Source organism: Strongylocentrotus purpuratus, unplaced genomic scaffold, assembly GCF_000002235.5.
Source record: "Strongylocentrotus purpuratus isolate Spur 01 unplaced genomic scaffold, Spur_5.0 spur5_contig_850, whole genome shotgun sequence".
Classification (NCBI taxonomy): Eukaryota; Metazoa; Echinodermata; class Echinoidea; order Camarodonta; family Strongylocentrotidae; genus Strongylocentrotus; species Strongylocentrotus purpuratus.
In genome coordinates, this window is record NW_022145558.1 from 2,402,061 (window position 1) to 2,424,629 (window position 22,569).

Genomic DNA, 22,569 nt, shown 5'->3' on the forward strand with positions numbered 1-22,569 from the left:
ACACACATCAAAGTCCACTGCTACAAGTCTGAAAAGAATATCCTGCAACTTGCACGTGACAGGATGTTCTTTTAAGACTTTAGCACTGGACTTTGGTGTGGGTGATAAAAAAAACAGGTATACTGCTGTTACATTATGCCACGAGTTAATATAAGAAATAACTCGTTCATATCACATGTGAACTTTAAATCCTCAGTGTACCGAAAGGAAGTTAAGATTGAGTGATGGGGGAGAGAGAAACCCAACAATTGATATTTCAAAGAATTAAACATTCTGTCTACATACAAAGAAGACAGACAAACAAACACCCGTAACGAACCAGGGTTAGTGCATTTTTTTCTGATCATTAATGTAAAGCCTTTCATATTTTTAGATATCCTGATCTGATCAGTTAGAAACTGCAGAAAATGTAAATAACATTCGTTAAAAGAATTGTCGTGTAGCAAAAGGAGTGTACAGACTTGATAAGAATATCGTATAAAGAAACAAATCGTGCAATTGACATGACATGACATGAAAATCTATCTTGTGTGGGTTTTTTCAACCTATACTGTTGCCTATAAAGTTGGTCAACGTATGTATCTCTTTGTGTGAACTGATTGTGGCAATAACTGATCACTAACGATGTGACAATATTTGATTAATAAAGATTGATCAATAAAGTTATGGGAGCTTATTGACCTTATAACATCATAATCATCATCATTATTTTCATCACCATCATCATCATCATCATCATCAAGATCATCATTATCAACACCGATACAAGTAATTTCCCTCTTAGGAGGGGTTACTGACTTTTGCGCCATTATGAGCTCCCTCCCTCCACTTCTTATTGCCTAAAGCATCCTCCTCGGTTAGACTATGTAGATCCATGGTCAGCTTAACCCTACTGCTTTATCTCTTCACCATATCTTTCTTTGAAATATTTGGTCTTTCTTTTCCTATTATGCCATTCACTGTCAGATCAAAAACTGTTTTTACAGTTTATCATCTTCCTTTGTTAACACATGACCCATCCATCTTAATCAACTTCTCTTTACCAATTCCATCACAGTTTCTTCCTGACCCATCATTTCCATGAGCTATTAAACTTGAGTTCTTTCTATCTGATAGTTTCACACCGCTCATTTTCCCTTTTATGGCTCTTTCCGTTTTCCTCAAGATACCTTCTACTGTTTTCTGTTTCCTGGTTTCTGAAACATATACCATAGCTGTTCTAACATCAGTGTTATAGAATTCGCCTTTAAACCTTCTACCAACTATGGTCAGGCCCAGCTCATTAAGTTTCATCCACCCGAAGCTGTATCTACTTGTAACTGCAATCTCACATCCACCACCACTGTTGATTGTATCCAAAAGATATCAAAACCATTCAACCTTCTCACCATAATACCATATACAACCCCCTTGCTCATCCACCAGTACATTACTCATCTCTTTGCATTTCTTGCTCTCAAAACTCCCAGGCACTCTGTTGGTAATTTCCTTTATTTCAACACATCTCACATTAACCCACCGTGCATCTGACACTATAAGGATCTACTTTGTTTTCTTTTGTTGATGTTGCCACCACTTGCTTCCATCGCATCCGCCTTTCCCACATTGATTTCTAGGCCTTTGCACTCAAATACATTCTTCCCGTTGGTGAAACCCCTCTCCATTTACAACATTAATTCGGTCTTCAAATACTAAGACATCTGCTTACAGCATATTCCATAACACAACTTGCTTTACTGATTCTGATAAGACACCAACCACGGCACTGAACAACAGCGTAGACAAGACTATCAATAATAAATCTTATTGTCAAAATATTTCACGAAAAGAGGTAAACAAATTTTTCCGACTTTATGGGCAACAGTGTATATGAACCAATCATAACAACGATAACAAGATGTATCCCAATGTTTTAGGATTAAAAAATAGTCTTAGTATAAACAGGAAGCCCTCTAAAGGTCTTTTTCATCTCCCTCCTTCCGATGGGCATCCTGGAATACCTGGACCCTGTTTCATAAAACTTGATATCAATAACAAGTTACAAGCTACTGTTATAAGATACTGAAATCATGGCATCTGATTGGCTGAGAACAAATTTGTCATAGACATTTAGCAGTTGTTATAGATAACAAGTTTTATGAAACGGACCCCTGGGCTTAGCTTTTCATCAGCTCAAACTCCTCAAACATGATATAATTTGAATCGGGAAAGATATGAGATATATATTATAAGAAAACAATAATCATTAGCCGCTAGCGAGTTACGTATTCATTTTCTGAATATGTTTCACGATTTTGTTTATTTATTTATTTACTTTATTGTTTTATTTTATTTATTTTTTATTTTTTATTATTATTTTTTTTAAAATTATTATTATTATTATTATTATTATTATTATTATTATTATTATTTTTTTTTTTTTTTTTTTTTTTGGGGGGGGGGGGACTCAACCCCTTCGCCCGCCCCCCTAAAAAACACACTCTTGTGTCCATTACTGACACAAACGATTAACGTACGGAAAAACAAATTATTTAAATTTATTTCAAAAGTCGGCAATGGTTTGGACACTAATCTTGTAAATCAAATATTGTTTTCAAAGAGAGAGGCTAAAATTCTAATCTTTGCTGACAAACTCCTTAAGTTGTGAACTTTGCCTACACTAATAACAAGGAAGATATCAGGGTGATTTCCTCCTTGATCGCTGTCTTATTCATAAAAAATACGTTTACTTGGAAATGCGTGTACGTATAGTTGTGACTAAATCCTCATAATCATATGGGCGTGCGTGTACGTATAGTTGTGACTAAATCCTCATATTCATATGGGCGTGCGTGTACGTATAGTTGTGACTAAATCCTCATATTCATATGGGCGTGCGTGTGTGTACGACCTTGACTTATTCCACTGTGACACCAATCATTGTCTCAAAACCAGTGGCTGTGTCATTAAATTTCTCTCATTTTCAACATCATCAGTGTCAGTCTGTACAGAGGTTATCTGGACGTGGAAAAGGAAGATGGTTCGTGAACGATTTATTTCGTGGCCCTGTGTTCTGATATTTTTACTTCCGTTTTGTCAAACGGGTGAGTAACTTAAATGATTGTTATTTGAAGTTTGGTTAAGTTGACTAAAAGCATGTAGAATTGGTTGATCAGTGGAACACAACCTGGATTAAAAGACAATCATCGTCTTTTCATGTGTGGCTACCATTATACCGTCGACGTATTTGACAAATATTTGAAAAGAAAAAGTACAATTTTCTTTGATTAAGTATGATACATTATCCAAAAGTTCATATATAATAATATGACAAAATATTATTTTATTGTTATTATTATTATTAGCATTATTGTTGTTATTATTATCATTATTATCATCATCATCATCATAATTATTTGTATTTGTTCGGCAATCACTCAATCACAATTACAAAGTTTAATGGATAGTTCAGTTTGGTAAAGAGAGTACGCCTTTGGTCAAACTGAATGTGAGTAACCAAAACCTGCACCATTACATTACAAACTAGTAATAGTTATAACTGCAACATGCATATTGCTCCGTTTGTCTCATTTTCGCTCGCTGGACTAATGCCAGCCCAAACGTAGCTAGTTCGACGTCTAGAATGTTCCACTTTGTTGCAGGGTGTATATGCCATTGGGTATGATGTGTGAACCGGGTGTGCGGAAATGGTGTGTTAGGGAGGGGAAGTGAGAGTGTTCATGTATGTGATAATTGTATGTGTGTCACCAATTAAAGACTAATAAATGAAAGATGGCTTATCATAAATCTACAATGACGAGTAAACTGTCTACTTCACAGTCCACCGATAAATGTGCCTTGAACGTATAAAGCAGACGGCAATCGGCGGATCAGACGACACTTGATAGTGATTTTGTATGTGAGATTGCCTTGCTAAATATAAAATACAACCTTTTCCATATCTTTAAACCATCATTGATATCTGATAATTAAACAGTTAGTAAAATGAACCTACAAAACTACATAATACAATTAAATAATTGACTGAAAGTAGGGGAGTTTGATGTGATGCACAATTGCACCCCTCTGTAAATAATCGAATAGTCCATGGCGTTCATGAATATTCATGTTTTTGCTTACCTCGGCAAAATGTTTGCCTACACTAAATGGAAAAATTACGGTAGGGGGTTGGCTGAATTGGACATAATGAACCCATCAGAACCGATTTATGATAATTCATGCTTGTTATCCTTCGTGTGCTTGACCTATAACTTTACAATTGCGAGGCAAATTGCTTCCAAAGTTCGACTTTTTGCATCTGTGTTATATAGGCAATGGCGAGCTGACGACCTATTTTGATCAAATTACGGTGGGTGAACTTTCAAAAGTCAATGGGCATGAGGGTTCCAATGAAAGAGCTAGTGTCAACGTACGTCGGGGTGATAGTGCTTTTCGTTTAAACAAAACAAATGATTTTTTAACGATTTTGTTGGGTAAAAGTCCATCGGCTAACATGTTGCTGCTGAACTCTGACGATAGGGGGCGCTGTCAAAATGAGACTAAACGGAGCTATATGCTCGAAAGGTAAACCAAAATTACGAACGACTCAGTAATAAGCCTGCTAACAATTACAAAGAGCCGTTAAACCACATGAGGGCATTCTCTAAAAAGTCATTGGTTTCAACCATTTTTGGAATAAAATTGTGCATGTTATGTTTCGTTAAAATAATGATTTAATAGAAGGATCATCAACAACTATTAAAAAAACATCTGTTTGAGAGGTGTAAGCATTTTTTGTCTTTCAACGGCTGGTTCAAAGTATCAAATATTTGTGGGGCCCCACAATAATTAGAAATGGTTATATTTATGGATATTTCAGCCGTCTCTCAGTGAACCAATTTTGACCAAACAAAGATCGTTTTGTCATTTTGTCAGAACAAATTATTTTGTGTAGAGCCCTCTATACCAAAACTCAATTGTCCCTTTAATTGCATAAAGTATAATTTAACATAATCACTAATCACATGTAACATGAATTAAGAGAGCATTTGCTACCTCATTCCGCCATGATGCCGGGGAAATAACGAATTATTATGATAAAAAGGCCTTCCTCTACCCTTCCAGGGGAAATGTGGTTTAAAATGTTTGATTTCTTATTCAGAAATAACAAAGTATAAATATATATATTATGTGTGCTCGTAATTTGACAGCACATTAAATATTAATAAACATTCTAAAGCCCAATAAACAGAACACTAAAAAGTAACCTCTTTTGGGAGTGTATTTTAAGTGATTTTAAAGTATAGTGCCTTTTGAACTAGATTTAAACGTTATCGACACGTGCCTTCGTTAAAACAAAAAAGGTACTCCTGTTCACGTTTTATCTAACCTAAAAACCACCAGCTTATCACGCGACTGGAGTAACGTGATTCCACTTACCTCTGTAAATCAAGTGTTTATGACCAAATAACCACTTGACCAAGCAACGAGTTTTTTGTCCGTTAACCGATGGTGGCGATAAATACGTAATTATTTGGTCTTCTCGTAACAAAGGGATTCCAAACAATAGCCAGATTTTAATGAGCTGGAAACCAACTGGAGTCCTCTCGTAGCCGACGCAAAAAGGCGCAAATGGGCGCAAAGAGGCGCCTCCTTTGTTCTCATATCCTGCTCTGCGCCCCGACGCGTCGGGGCACAGTCGCAACTTTGGAAGGCTCCCATAAGCACCTTTATCGACTGGTTTCACAGGTCATCCAAGGTTGATGGTAATAATCACGTTACTTACACCGGCTAATCGTCTTATTGTTCTGTCCGTGAATCTCTGGTTATATTAAATTAGTAATTATTAAGCAGATTTGACAAAAGACTTAACTCCGTTTCGTTGACAATCAGCCATGCATGAAGACTCTCGTCTACGGCTGATTGTCAACGAAACGGAGTTAAGTCTTTTGTTAATTTCGTTTATTGATACGGCAGGCAGCCAGTGAAAACGAATTCGTTTAATACAATTATGGAAATGCAAGCACTACTTTAAACAAACAGAACTTTGTCATTCTTCGCTCATTTTTCCTGATTGAGGTGTCATATGAAAGGGCAGAAACTCAACTTTCTAGAAATGTGAATTTTTCTTCGAAATTCAGATACCGCCCGCCAAATGTCTTTTTGGTTTCCTTCCTTCAAATTGCTTTTAATCACTCATGCGTAAAATATGCATCATCTGAGTAGCATCAACTAAAAGAAGAGACTCTAAGCTTTCCAAATATGTATTATTCACTAATTATGGTTGTGATTAAGTTATGATAGAACATCAATACTTCTCGGTTTCGTTTTTTCTGGGACGCACTGTACAATAAAAATAAAGTTTTATGAGGTAAAATAAATCTTAACTTGGAAATAATTCCAATACTTTTTGAGATACTTATTATGATATGGTGCAGATGTTCATTCCAAGATAAAGTTTGATCCATGATAACACCCAAAAATCTAGGGTGAGTTTTCTGCTCTAATGGCATGCCGTCAATCTGTAAGTGAATTGGAGTATCAGTATTATGAGAATGGTGTTTAAAATAGATGAAGTGGGTCTTTTTTGTGTTCAAACCATTGTGATACTTTGTTTATTTCATGATTTAATATGTTTTTTAAGGAAGTGAGATTTGTATGAGAAAAAAAGATATTTGTGTCGTCAGCGAATAATACAAAAGATAAAATGGAGGATGTATTAATAATGTCATTGACATATAGCAGAAATAACAGTGGGCCTAGAATTAAGCCTTGAGGGACACCACATTGAACTAAAAGTGAATCAGAGTCATAACCATTAAATGTGACATATTGTCTTCGATTTCTTAAATAATCTTTAAACCAAAGGAGTAATTGACCTCGTATACCATAATAATTAAGTTTTGAAAGTAAAATATCGTGATTAAGTGTATCGAATGCCTTACTGAGGTCACAAAATATACCAATGACATGTTCTTCGTTAGCTATGGCGTTTGTAATGTTATCATAAATTTGGATTAAAGCCAGGTTTGTTGAGTAATTTTTTCTGAAGCCATATTGATTAGAAAATAGCAAATTGTGTTTGTTGATAAATTCATAGAGTCTATTATATACTATTTTTTCAAAAATTTGGATAAACTTGGGAGTAGAGATATGGGGCGATAATTCCTAATTTCATGAGGATTGTCTTTTTTGAAAATTGGATTGATTTTGGCGATTTTGAATAAGTCCGGAAAAACACCTTGTGATAATGATTTATTGAAAATGTGACTAAGAGGGTTAGCAAGTGGGTGGATTTTTTTTTTAAAAGAGACACACTAATTCTATCATGCCCGTGAGATTTGGAGCTGTTGAGAGAACGTGTAATATTGATAATTTCGGTGGGGTTCGTGGGGCTCAAGAACAGAGAATGTGGATTAGGTTGGGGGAGATAATCCGTGAAATGCGCATTTCGGCTATTAATCTTGCTTGCAAGTTCGGGTCCGATGTTTGTAAAAAATGAATTAAATGAGATTGCATGAAGGGAAGAGTCAACTTTAGAACCATTTAAAGTCATATCATCAGTAGGTGGGGGATTTGCCTTAGTTCCCATTACCTCTTTGATGATTTTCCATGTTGCATTTATTTTGAACTGACATTCTTTATTCTATTAGCATAATACATTTTACGTGATAAACGAATTAATTTTGTCAACTTGTTGCGATATAACTTGTATGTTTTTAAATTGGCTTCATTAGGATTGTGTAAATGTGATTTGTAAAGGCGATTACGTGTCTGTATTGATTTCAATAAACCCTTTGTTATCCAAGGATGTTTGGGGGTTTTTCTATTATTTTTTACTTTACATATGGGAATATTTTTTTCATAATAATGTTGTAATTTATTATTCAAGAGATTATATGATATGTCCACGTCAGCTTCATTGTATACATCCTCCCACCCCTCAATTAATAAGTCTTGCTTCATTAATTCAATATTACGTTTAGATTATTTTCGATATGTAAGCAATCCTCGGCTGCCCTTTTTGCCCTTTCATTATTTTGGTCAATATTTAACAAATGAGATAGTGAAAAGTAATCGATACCCCTGCTCAGCAAGTACATTTTCCTCGTGCGACGGACAGCAGTTTATAAACATTATTTTGTGCAAACCTCTTTCAGATGGCTGCATGGTGTGGTTCCAAACAGATACAGACCATCGGTAGCCTTGCTTTTCCATAAATGACAAGCACGTGCATATTTAGATACAAGTCAATCACTATGGGAAATACAACATTACGGTCCTATATAAAGCCAGTCCATGGATAGCTAGCGAGCTCGTATGACGTCACGTGCCCAAGTTCAAATGAGACATAATATCTCGTATTGGTTACAACCGCTGCGCATTTCTCCGCGTTGTGCACACGGAGTAAAGTGAAACGTAATAGCCTGAATTCACAAAGCAAGGTTTGAGCTCAAACCTCCTTTTGTTCTTTACAAACCAGGTTTGTAAAAAAACGCGTAAAACTCGTCATATGACGTACGAAAACCAAGGTTTGTCGACAAACCTCCTTTGTGAATTCGGGCCATTATCTTTCTTTGCTTATATTTTTTTCCCATGAACTTTCTACTTTTCACCTAGTACATTTATTTTCTGACTTCATGAAATGGGAAATAATATTAAGAACATCAAGGCCCAAATTCACAAAGGAGGTTTGTCGACAAACCTAGGTTTCGATGCGTTTCAGACCAAGGTTCAGACAAACCTTGGTCTGAAACGCGTCAAAACGCGTCATATGACGCACATACACAATGAGGTTTGTCGAATAACCTCCTTTGTGAATTCGGGCCCACAGGTCTAGGAAAACAGTGGACTCTCTTTTTTTACCGACTCCATCGCCTGTCAAGGCTCAGCCTCGGTGTTATATTACATGTAGTTCGTGACAAAAAGATCTCTCTATTCTAACCTTGCAGTCAGATGCGATTTACTGTATTAAAGTTCGAAAATCTAGCAGAAATATTTATTGATTGATATTTGTTCGGTTTTTTAAATTTAGTATTGGTGGTGAGTTACTAACAACGTGATGCTCATTTCAACTGAGCAAACCGAATACTCGGTTGAAGATTTAGGGACCCTCCAAGTGTGAGGTCGTCAGTGTTGTAGTTGTGCTATCAGGCAGCAGCAGCATTAAATTGGTACTATTGGTACTATGTACATCTCATGTGACCTTTGACCCGTGACGTCACACGAGCCCACTGGCTAACCGTGAACCGTCCTCACTATGAATATGACGATCAAAGAAAGAGGACAAAATATACAGTTCCTCATTCTACCCTCAACAATTGCTGTGGTAGACAAAGGAACCTCCCTTCACTGCTATTATGTAAAATAAGTAGCACAAGTGAATATGCATGTGACACCTGTTCTACACATTTTTACATAATAGCAGTGAATGGATGTTCCTTTATCTACCACAGCAATTGTTGAGGGTAGAATGAGGAACTGTATATTTTGTCCTCTTTCTTTGTCCGTCATGTTCATAGTGCCTATTCATTCTAATTATAATATCAACATTTGAGGTTTATATAGCGCTTAATACATCGACGTCAACTCGCCTCTAAGCGCATTACAGATATTATTATTAACCCGGCCATCGGAATATCGCATTATAGACTGAGACCCTAACAGTGACTGTATTGCCGGGCTTGGATTCGAACCCCCTAAGTCCTTGGATTTAGAATAAAGTGAACCCCCCCCCACTCCATGAACGGAGGGATACCTTGCGTGTTCCCAAAATGTCCGGTAAATGGGTAATTTTCATGGCTCCTCTGACATTCTTACCTCTGACAATTTTACCTCTGACATTTTTACCTCTGACATTTTTACCTCTGACATTTTTTCCTCTGACAATTTTACCTCTGACATTTTTACACCTAGCCAAGCTACCAACATAATGGTGTGATATGCATGCATTTATAACTGTGGAACTTCTTTTAAAAATATTTATTAATTTTCGGCATTCTACTATCTCTCTGCTCAGATTGTTAATGTTTAAAAGAAAACTTTTCATTCCTATTTTAATCTCTCCCTCTCGTTTTCATAGTTGACATAGATTGCCAAGATTATGATTCATTTGCTTCCTTGGGTTGTACTGAAGGCCCAACAACACAGAAAGACACTACTCAAGGGATCTCATCTACTCTATCTCCGATATCTACAACTATCAGCTCTTTAGGTAAGCGTTCAAAACAAAATCACTTGTTAATAGCTTGTAAAATGTCAGGGCTATTTGCATAAAACCAAAATTATAGTAGCCCACTAAAATCCCTACGTACCAACTATGGAGTAGGCAACTCACCACAGTTTTAGTTTTGAACTAGACATTATGTGCTCTCTAATGGAGAAAGCGCGGGTTAAGTAAGTACATGGTTTAAAAGTTCATATTACATAGTACTGACAGTCTTTTATGTCGAGATGCCATCTATTATATTGCCAACAATTGCTATTCATAAAGCTTTACTCAGAACCTAGCAAGCTGGTACCACACGAGTGAGATGCCAACTAGAGAATGAAATTCTGTGCGCCTGGGTACAGCATACCTTCGTAGAAAGGGACGAATGGCGAGACAACATTCTATCAGGCTAATTTCCATCATACGTTGTCGAAAAGTTTCACATGACGGTTCCCATACCAGTTCACATGACAGTTCCAATAGCTTTGATGATTTTTTTTCTTGGCCTCTTACCGAGGTGTTTTATTTCACATATTTCACATTTCATATATATTGACATCAATTTACATATTAACATAATACAAAAAGGCAAAAGTAATTAAATAAATAGTTATAGCCTTAACAGTTCTCGAAAAATTTCTTTGTGTTTCGTCAATAAATAACTTTGTTTATTTGCTATATAATATCGGAGTTCTAATTTGAAATTAATGAACAGACTTTTACTATTGTACTCTTTACCATCACACCGAAGTTGGATATGCATTATGTTTATTATGTATTCTCCTACAATTAACATGAAGTTTATCACAAATTTTTCCTTCTTTTCAGTAACATAACCTATAACTCATGCTTTTTCATTGATATTTATTTGTACAGGAAAGTAACTATAATATAAGTTTTCAATAATTTTTGAAAAAACCCTAACCTTGTTACATTTTAACAAGACATGAGAAGTAGTTTTTGTTTCTTTACATATATCACACTAGTCATTTTCCATTATACACCATCTGCATGAATTATGTTTTGATGGAAATATATTATGCAATACTTTAAAATTAACTTGCTTTATCCTATTATTTCCTAATTGTTGAAATCTAAAATTGGATACTTTCTGCCAATTACAAGATAAAGGTAAATTCAAGTAATATTCCCAGTAACGTGTACTATTTGGTTTTTGAAGTTTTTGTTTCAGGAGGGATAAATAATAATGTTTAGTCTTGAAACTAGATATATCAACAAAATCTTTTGTAGCTACTTCTTTCAAATTATAATTGTTTTGTTTACTACTTAATTAATATTCTTTCAAACGTATAATTTATTTAACCAATAGCATGGGAACACTTTTTTTATTTTGCGTGTTCGAACTCAAATAATATTTGATAAATACCATCTTTACTGTTTAACAGAATCGAGCCTTTCCAACTACCATTTGTAATCACGTGCTTTACTTTACGAATTCGTTTATTTAGTCGATTGTCAATATGATTCATTTACCTCTTTGGATTGTACTCAAGGCCAAACATCACAGGAAGACACTACTCAAGGGATCTCATCTACTCTATCTCCGGTATATACAACTATCAGCTCTTTAGGTAAGCGTTGAACGAAAGATTACTTGTAAATAGCTTGTAAAATGTCAGGGCTATTTGCATAAAACCAAAATTATAGTACCCCACTAAAATCCCTACGTACAAACTATGGAGTAGGCAACTCACCACAGTTGTAGTTGGGAACTAGACATTGTGTGCTCTCTAATGGAGAAAGCGCGGGTTAAGTAAGTACATGGTTTAAAAGTTCATATTACATAGCACTGGCAGTCTTTTATATCGAGATGCCATCTACTATGTTGGCAACAATTGCTATTTATTTATTTATTTATTTATTTCTAATCTTTTGACAGGGTAGCCCATTCACCAACAAGTAGTGGTCTTACATGGGGCCCTGAATGAACATATTTACATCGTTTATAACATTTATACAGAACAGTTACAAAAATAATACTCGTTTGCAAAATAAACATATATCATTAACCTAGTAAACAGTAATGTCAATAGGAAAATATTAATTAAGTCGCAATTATGTGAATAAGTCATGTAAATATTACAGAACATGCACGTAGTGTATATACGGCTGAGCCATTCACAAATTACAACTTTGTTTAAACAATCTTTTAAATGAATTGACAGAGGAAGCCGTTCTCAATGAATTATCTAGCTTATTCCATTCAAATATGGAAGAAACAATTGGGCTACACTTATAACAATCAGTGTGAAATGTAGGCACACGCAAACATCCACTGTCTATTTGCCTTGTATGATGCTCATGTACATCATTAAGATTGATTAAGCCTACCTGAAGGTAAGAAGGTGCTAAGTTATGAACGCATTTATATATCATCATAACGCGACTTAACTCAAACCGCTTGTCTAGTGTCATCCATTTAAGACTTGTGAACAAATCAGCCGACGGTGTGTCATATGTCTTGTTCAATATTATTCTTGCGGCCCTCTTTTGAATTTTTTGCAGCTTAGTTGTATGAGAATGAAATCGGTTCGACCATACAACAGAGCAGTAATCTAATCGTGGCAACACTAGACTGTTATAAAGTAACTTTAAGGATTTTTGAGGCAAAAAACTATTTGCTCTCTTTATCATGCTAATGTTTTTCTGGGTAAGTTTACTTACGTTTTCGATTTGTTTAGACCATTTCAATTCTTCATCTATCAAAATTCCTAAGCATTTGGAAAGCTTTACTCAGAACCTAGCAAGCTGGTGCCACACAAGAGAGATGCCAACTAGAGAATGCAATTCTGTACTCTTGGGTACAGCATACCTTCATATAAAGGGACGAATGGCGAGACAACATTCTATCGGGCTAGTTTCCATTATTGGTTGTCGAAAGGTTTACATGACGGTTCCAATACCATCAGCTTTGATGATTTGTTTTTCTTGGCCTCTTACCGAGGTGTTTTATTTCACATATTACACATGTCATATATACTGACATCAATTTACATGTGAACATGAAACAAAAAGACAGAGGTAATTAAATAAATAGTTATAGCCTTAACAGTTCTCGAAAAAATTCTTTGTGTTTCATCAATATTTTTTTATATTTATTTGCTATATAATATCGTAGTTTAATTTGAAATTAATGAACAGACTTTTACTATTGTACTCTTTACCATCACACCGAAGTTGGATAATATTATGTATATTTATGTATTCCCCTAAAATAAACCTGAAGTTTATCACAAAGTTTTCCTTCTCTTCAATAACATTACCTATAACTAATGCTTTTTCATTAATATTTATTTGTTCATGAAAGTAATTATTACATAAGTTTACAATAATTTTCCAAAAAACCCTAACCTTGTTACATTTTAACAAGACATGAGAAGTAGTTTCTGTTTCTTTACATGTATCACACTAGTCATTTTCCATTATACGCCATCTGCATAATTTATGTTTTGATGGAAATGTATTATGCAATACTTTAAAATTAACTTGCTTTATCCTATTATTTCCTATTTGTTGAAATTTAAAATTGAATACTTTCTGCCAATTAAAAGAAAAGGGTTAATTCAAGTAATATTCCCAGTAACGTGTAATATTTGGTTTTTGAAGTTTTTGTTTCAGGAGGGGTAAATAATAATGTTTTGTCTTGAAAATAGATATATCAACAAAATCTTTTGTAGCTACTTCTTTCAAATTATAATTGTTTTTGTAGCGTATAACTTGCCAATCGGACTGACTGCACTTCAATAAATAGCGACAATTTCAAGCATGATGCGATACCGTTCACAAAAGGCGGTTCAACCTGAAATTTAATCAGAATTAAACAATTATAAATAATATGTCAATTTTAAACTGTTTACAAACAATCTTGCATCAAATTAGTTGTATGATTAATGCATGTTTACTGAAGTTACATATTACACTGTTCCAAAATGAAATAACAATAACCCTTTTGGCTCTACACATATTACCCTAAATTCCTCTTTATATACATGTCTACAGTTACCAGAATTTATCTACATTCTGTCACTTTATACAACTGCCTATATATAAATGATATTAAAATAACACAACACGGTCTGTACAAAAGACTATCCCCATAACACTACACACATGTATCGTACTATTTAACCGTATTATGTAACTGCACATGTAATGCATACAAAGTTACTGTGCGTACAAATCACTTTCATAACAAATTTTATACATCAAATTATCTGAAAACTATGAACTGTATAAAACCAACACCCAACTCAAACTGACGGCTAGTTATCAATTATCAACATCATATGTTCAAATTATACTCACAACATTGGGCTTGTCTGGAAATACTAAATATTGATCGCAATCAGAAGGATGACTTTTCCCAAAATTGAGAATCATTTGCAGCTAAATTGTTACGCCCCCACTCGGCAGACCAAAAATTCAACCAAAAAACCATCGCTTCTGACGTCATACTCCGATCGTCAACTGAAATAAAAAATGTCCTTACAAAACAGAGATTAGTATCTTACAGTTTTGTTAAATACTTAATTGATATTCTTTCAAACGTATAATTTATTTAACCAATAGCATGGGAACATTTCTTCAATTTTGCGTGTTCGAACTCAAATAATATTTGATGAATACCATCTTTACTGTTTAACAGAATCGAGGTTTCCAACTACCATTTGTAATCACGTGCTTTACTTTACGAATTCGTTTATTTAGTCGATTGTCAATATGATTCATTTACCTCCTTGGGTTGTACTCAAGGCCAAACATCACAGGAAGACACTACTCAAGGGATCTCATCTACTCTATCTCCGGTTTCTACAACTATCAGCTCTTTAGGTAAGCGTTAAACAAAAGATTACTTGTAAATAGCTAGTAAAATGTCAGGGCTATTTGCATAAAACCAAAATTATAGTAGCCCACTAAAATCCCTAAGCACCAACTATTGAGTAGGCAACTCACCCACAGTTGAAGTTGGGAAATAGACATTGTGTGCTCTCCAATGGAGAAAGCGCGGTTTAAGTAAGTACATGGTTTAAAAGTTAATTTGACATAGCACTGGCAGTCTAGTCGGGTTGCCGTCTATTATGTTGCCAACAATTGCTATTCATGAAGCTTTACTCAGAACCTAGCAAGCTGGTACCACACAAGGGAGATGCCAACTAGTGAATGAAACTCTGTACTCTTGGGTACAGCATACCTTCGTAGAAAGGGACGAATGGCGAGACAACATTCTATCAGGCTAATTTGCATCATACGTTGTCGAAAAGTTTCCCATGACGGTTCCAATACCATCAGCTTTGATGATTTTTTTTTCTTGGCCTCTTACCGAGGTGTTTTATTTCACATATTTCACATTTCATATATATTGACATCAATTTACATATTAACATAATACAAAAAGACAAAAGTAATTAAATAAATAGTTATAGCCTTAACAGTTCTCGAAAAATTTCTTTGTGTATCGTCAATAAAAAACTTTGTTTATTTGCTATATAATATCGCAGTTTTAATTTGAAATTAATGAACAGACTTTCACTATTGTACTCTTTACTATCATACCGAAGTTGGATATGCATTATGTTTATTATGTATTCTCCTAAAATTAACATGAAGTTTATCACAAAGTTTTCATCCTTTTCAATAACATAACCTATAACTAATGCTCTTTCATTAATATTTATTTGTTCATGAAAGTAATTATAATAACAATTTCAATAATTTTCCAAAAAACCCTAACCTTGTTACATTTTAACAAAACATGAGAAGTAGTTTCTGTTTCTTTACATATATCACACTAGTCATTTTCCATTATACACCATCTGCATGAATTATGTTTTGATGGAAATATATTATGCAATACTTTAAAATTAACTTGCTTTATCCTATTATTTCCTAATTGTTGAAATCTAAAATTGGATACTTTCTGCCAATTACAAGATAAAGGTAAATTCAAGTAATACTCCCAGTAACGTGTACTATTTGGTTTTTGAAGTTTTTGTTTCAGGAGGGATAAATAATAATGTTTAGTCTTGAAACTAGATATATCAACAAAATCTTTTGTAGCTACTTCTTTCAAATTATAATTGTTTTGTTTACTACTTAATTAATATTCTTTCAAACGTATAATTTATTTAACCAATAGCATGGGAACACTTTTTTTATTTTGCGTGTTCGAACTCAAATAATATTTGATAAATACCATCTTTACTGTTTAACAGAATCGAGCCTTTCCAACTACCATTTGTAATCCCCGGCCCCCCCACTCAGGTTTCAAAATGACCGCATGCGTGTTGCCAAAATGTCCTTTTCGTAACAAAAGAAAAAGGTCGAGCCGTATTGACTTTACACACCGGACTTTTGCTGAAAAGGGGGGGATGCTGAAAAAGGCTCGTATACAAAAGAAAAAGGTCGAGCCGTATTGACTTTACACACCGGACTTTTGCTGAAAAGGGGGGGTCGGTTGGAACACGCATATGCGTACCCTAAATAACACTGAGTGGGGGGCCGGGTTGTAATCACGTGCTTTACTTTACGAATTCGTTTATTTAGTCGATTGTCAATATGATTCATTTACTTCTTTGGATTGTACTCAAGGCCAAACATCACAGGAAGACACTACTCAAGGGATCTCATCTACTCTATCTCCGGTATATACAACTATCAGCTCTTTAGGTAAGCGTTGAACGAAAGATTACTTGTAAATAGCTTGTAAAATGTCAGGGCTATTTGCATAAAACCAAAATTATAGTACCCCACTAAAATCCCTACGTACAAACTATGGAGTAGGCAACTCACCACAGTTTAAGTTTGGAACTAGACATTGTGTGCTCTCTAATAGAGAAAGCGCGGTTTAAGTAAGTACATGGTTTAAAAGTTGATTTTACATAGCACTAGCAGTCTTTTATGTCGAGATGCCATCTATTATGTTGCCAACAATTGCTATTCATAAAGCTTTACTCAGAACCTAGCAAGCTGGTACCACACAAGGGAGATGCCAACTACAGAATGTAATTATGTGCGCCTTGGTACAACATACCTTCGTAGAAAGGGACGAATGGCGAGTCAACATTCGATCAGGCTAACTCCCATCATACGTTGTCGAAAAGGTTCACATGACGGTTCCAATACAATCAGCTTTGATGATGATAATAATAATAATAATAATAATAATAATAATAATAATAATAATGATAATAATCTTTTAGTCCAATGAAATGAAAATTCTTTTTGCCCAATTGATCGTGAGCCCGGCAGCCGCTGAGCAGCGCCAGATCGACGTTGCTCTATCCCTTTTTGTTGAACGCCAAACAAAGTAGCAGCAACTACCATCTTTTAAAGTACGTTGACGAGAGCATTAGTGCGTTTGTTAAACACATATGATTGTATTTAGTGCCATCGTGCGCAAAAATACCATTTTTATTATGTAACCAAATCTAATGTAGTCGTCTTTGTGAACTGCCTTGATGCAAATTATTTCATTCATCTGTTACGAATTATTGTATTTCAATAGGCAGAATGCGAACCGCATACATTATTTGTTGCTGTGTAGGATAAATGTTATGGCTTATCATACCTAATAACACGTAATAAATGCATATTGCATTCTGACTATTAAATACAATTATCCATTACTGGTGAATAAAATATTTGTATTGAGACACTTCATAGAGACGCAAATGTATGTATTACATTTGATTTCATTACAAGAATGGTATATTACTCGTTACTTCAATCATGAATACGATTGCAAAGTGGGGGAGCAAACCTTTGCTCATGCTTGGCCTTCATTATGGAATACTCTCCCTCAATGGATTACAAATAGCAGTTCTGGTGAAGTGTTAAAAAACAATCTTAAGAAATAATTGCTTAATTTAGCTTATAATTATTTTTTGTAATACCATTACCTTCCATGTCTGTACCTTTCCTAATGCACTTTTGTATATATTTATCATGTATTTCATCTTTGCACAAGCTGCGCCTTGAGCATTTGACTGTCAAGTGGATTTGGCGCAATACAAATCTTATGTATTATCATTATTTGCAATTTATTATTTTTGTAAGCCCTAGTGATAGCTAAATTCATACCAATGTGCATACGTTTACATAATCAACTATGAAGACTATGAAGTTTGATTTTGTGAGTTCTGTGGATAACGATATAACTATCTACATTTTTAAGAGTTAACATTTGAATGCAAATGTAATACCACTAGACTACATAACATTTGCATAATATACAAATAATACACAGCAGTGCCCTAACACAGTTACCTTTGGAACAGTATAACACGTACCGAATGTAGGTAATTTTACTAATGCCCGAACAAAATACTGTGTTTTATTTGTTTTATGAGATTATATTTTATTTGTTTTATAAAATTATGTTGTATAACATGATTTTACTAATGACCGGTCATTAGAATTGGATAATGACCGGTCATTATCCAAATTACGCGTAAGGCAAAATAAATGCCTGGTCACGTGTACGCTTTCAACCAATCATTTGAGTAGGATCCACGTCATCATCTTAAAGCTCGGGTTTTGAAAGTACCTGTAGAAAGTCTAATGCTTTTGTCCACTGTGTCCCTAAAACTAAAAAGATATGGATTTAAGGAACCTCACTTTAATCAAGTTTTGATATATGTTTTGTCCTAGGCCCTACATGCTTTATCGGGATATATGTTTGTCATGTAATCTATTGTACCACTGTCGATGTGGCTTATGAAATAAAAACTGGCTTTCTTTCATATACAGTGCGTCCCAGAAAAAACGAAACAGAGAATTATCGATGTTTTATCATAACTAATCACAATTATAATTAATAAATGACACATATTCGTAAAGCTTAAATGCTCCTTTTTCATTTGATGCAACTCATATGATGCATATATAAGTCATTAAAAACAATTTGAAGAGAGGGTACCAAAAAGTCATTTGGCGGGCGGTATCTGAATTTCAAAGAGAAAATCACATTTCTAGAAAGTTTATATTCTGCCCTTTCATATGACACCTCAATCAGGAAAGACGAGCCAGGAATAAAACAGTTCTGTTTGTTTAAAGTGATGCTTGCATTTGAATAATTCGACTAAACGAATTCGTTTTCACTGTCTGCCTGCCGTAGCAAGAAGCATAGTTGACAAAAGACTGAACTCCGTTTCGTTGACGATCAGCCATGCACAAAAAAGACGAAAGACTTTTGTCAACTCTGTTTGTTGCAACGGCAGGCAGCCAGTGAAAATGAATGCGCTTAATCAATTTTAAGGGAAATGCAAGCATCACTTTAGACATCGATCATTCTCGGTTTTGTTTTTTCTGGGACGCACTGTATAATGATTTCAAAATGGAGAACAGCAGTAGTATGAACCTTGATTTAGCTACGCAACCATCATACTCTCATTTCCTTTCGCATGATACATACGGGTTCCTTATTGTAACCCACACGTAACTCTAGGTCAATTATATTATTGATAATCATCGCATCATCGGAGAATGGTTATTTACCATAGGAACGGCATCTTGAATTATATTTGAAACGATATACACCGAAACGCATAGTTGAACATGGACATTTCAGCTGTTCAGCTGCAATAACTGAGAGTCATCACGAGATTAGTCATCAGGACTAATGATAGTTGCATTATTCCCACTTTAGTTCAGAGGTAACCATGCACATGTCTGATTACATAAGGCATTCTTCTTTCTTCTTTCTTGATTGGATTTGTTTTTGCAATCAGTCACAGTTGACTATTTTTGCCACACACTATTTTATGAATTATTTATATATATACATATGTACAATAACATGTCAAAAATGGCTATTTAAAGTAATTTTTCTTTTCCATCCTTTTGCTTTTTGCTTATTTTTTAGGAGAAAATTATATAATGTAATAAATTTGAAATCATCTCTTGAATCATCTCTCGTTAGCCTGTGCTCCATGATAGCCTCTAGTTTTAGTGCTCCCATGTACAACGGAAACCGAATAATTGTCTCCTATAGTGATAATACTCTACATCAATTCTTTTTTAATTGTGCTTGATTTTCTTTTCACAGTTACAACTCACTCACCAATCGAAGAAGAAGTTAATAAGATAGTGAATGTAAGTCATCCTTAAACATTAATAACTCTTTCATATCAATTGCTTTTCCTTTTGCTCTCACCTATAATGCTCTCTCTTTCTCTCTCTCTCTCTCTCTCCCTCTATCTCTCCTTCTCTGTCTCTGTCTGTCTGTCTGTCTCTCTCTTTATATATATATATATATATATATATATATTCATAATAGATATATCACTCTCAATAATATGATTTCAGTGTATGAAGCATAATGAATCCGGAATGGCAGGAAACCTAGTAAAGACTCTCCTCGATTTCCCATCCCCTCCTGTGTTATACATTGATAGAAGAATATTTCGGAAAATGTACGATATCTTAATATAAGACCATCAAAGCAAATACATGTGCTAAGTCATCCTGATAATAATCCCGAATACACGTGAAATTTTCTTAAAGATAAAGGTGAGTTCTGGGAGGGGGGGGGGGGGTGATTCACTAACTGGGAACAATATCGTTCATGAGAGCAATGTTTGGGATTTATTTCAATCCCAGCTTAAAAGCGATTCTACCTGACTGTTCACTAAATCGCTTTTAGGCTGGGATCAATCCCAGCGTGAATAATCATGCACGCATATGAATATTCATGTACGCGATCAATCCACCCAATCAACAGACTCAAATGTTGGTCACTTGGCATCAATCAATCGAGCGACCGATCGACATTAAGATAATCGTCGCTTAATTTGTCAATGACGTTCATTTCTATGTTGATTTTTTTCCAATATTACAAGAAAATTGATTGAAATTTCGCACAAGACAGAAAGAAATTCATTCATGACTTTTTCATGTAGATTTATAGCAGTGTGAGGATGAATATGATTTTCTGTGGGTATAGTTTGTCTTTCTTTACTCTTGTTTCAAGTTAAATGCAGGATTTAACGTTATATGTAGCCGGCTCTAGTGTGGGTTGGGCCAAGGCTGTAGGGATGATCATCGTACAGTCTTGATGTAAAATCCAAGTCTAAGGTGTTTTGCATGTTGTTGGCACTAATTAAATTAGGCCTATCCTATCATAGAGTAAATCAAATCAGTCAAATCAATCTATCTTCCTTGTGTTTGCTCTAATTTAGCTTCAGTTTGACAGTTCTGTCTTGGCCAGAAAGTGTCCTAGTAATGATTACACACAAAAGGCAATGCTAAGAGCAATCCGGATCACTCTCAGCCTTTAGCGATTTCACTGCTAGCATTAATCCCAAATGCCTTAGTGAATCAGTTCCTAAAAGCGATATCGCTCTCAGGAGCCTAAGAGCGATTTTAATCTCATTTCGGATCGATTTTAGCTGTTAGTGAATCACCCCAGGTCCTGCGATTGCATTGTGAAAGAAAGGGTGATGAATGGATCAGAAAAAGTTGATCATGTATCATGTAAGTATTGGTGTATACTGCATGGTTCTGGAGTCATCAAAATCATAATGAATTTGGCCCAGTCTTTATAAAGTAACAAGCACTGTACACAGAGAGATATGTATGGGACTACACAAATGATGTCGGGGCTAGTACTCCTTGATTTCCTTATCTTTCTATGCTTATTACTCAGCCAGTATACATTTTCTACCAAAATTGTTTGGCAAATGACCTTTATTTGTTATTTTGTAGTTTTGTAGTTTCATTTACTTTTTTCTTTCAATTTTGAATATATGTATATATTTGTACAGCTTTGATACGCAATTAAAGTTTTGAGGGTTAGTTGTGTTTCATTTTCTTTTTCAATAATTGCTTATTTAGACAAATATCACGATGGCCAATATAGAAGTTATATCTGATGAATTAGTGAATGTAACAGAGAAATCGACGACATTTGATGAGGAGCTCCTGGAATCGGTCACCGACAAATTGAGAAGCATCGTTGGATTTGCATCGGAGCAGAACTTAACAGAAGATGTCATTTTACAAGTAAGATTTCAAACTTTTAGTGATGCTATGCTCCTCAAGTACATATCGCATTGAGTACAATTATTTATTGTATGGATTTATCATTTAACACGTCATCTCAGAACCAAGCCTTTGTAAATAGAGGGAGCTATTCTTAATTGGAGGATGAGCTCACTGTAATTCCTCAAGGGACAAAATTGGGGCCTTATGGTTCTAGTTATAATCAATGAGGCTCGCATGTAGATAGTGGTGTGCATCTGTAGATTTCCCAAATGGAATGGCAAAATAAAAGTGAAAATGAAGGGAGAGATAAAGGAGAAGAAAGAAGGACGTGAGATAGGAGATAAATTGTTTGAAAATGCCCTTCAAAAATTATCTTA

General features: G+C 34.8%; 1 protein-coding gene across 3 annotated transcripts in view; it reads left to right on the forward strand.

The window, feature by feature from the left end:
• Nucleotides 1-2,848: 2,848 nt before the first annotated feature.
• LOC757117 (adhesion G-protein coupled receptor G2) overlaps nt 2,849-22,569 on the forward strand; it is a 34,656-nt gene continuing 14,935 nt past the window's right edge. The window contains exons 1-7 of one of the 3 annotated variants that reach the window (XM_030994279.1): nt 2,849-3,083; nt 10,061-10,192; nt 11,704-11,781; nt 14,963-15,040; nt 16,799-16,876; nt 20,256-20,302; nt 22,043-22,210. In XM_030994279.1, the coding sequence (XP_030850139.1) occupies nt 3,017-3,083; nt 10,061-10,192; nt 11,704-11,781; nt 14,963-15,040; nt 16,799-16,876; nt 20,256-20,302; nt 22,043-22,210 (648 nt within the window). In that variant the 5' untranslated portion in view covers nt 2,849-3,016. The remainder of the gene's footprint in view (nt 3,084-10,060; nt 10,193-11,703; nt 11,782-14,962; nt 15,041-16,798; nt 16,877-20,255; nt 20,303-22,042; nt 22,211-22,569) is intronic. The other 2 variants (XM_030994286.1, XM_030994293.1) reach the window with 2 other exon arrangements.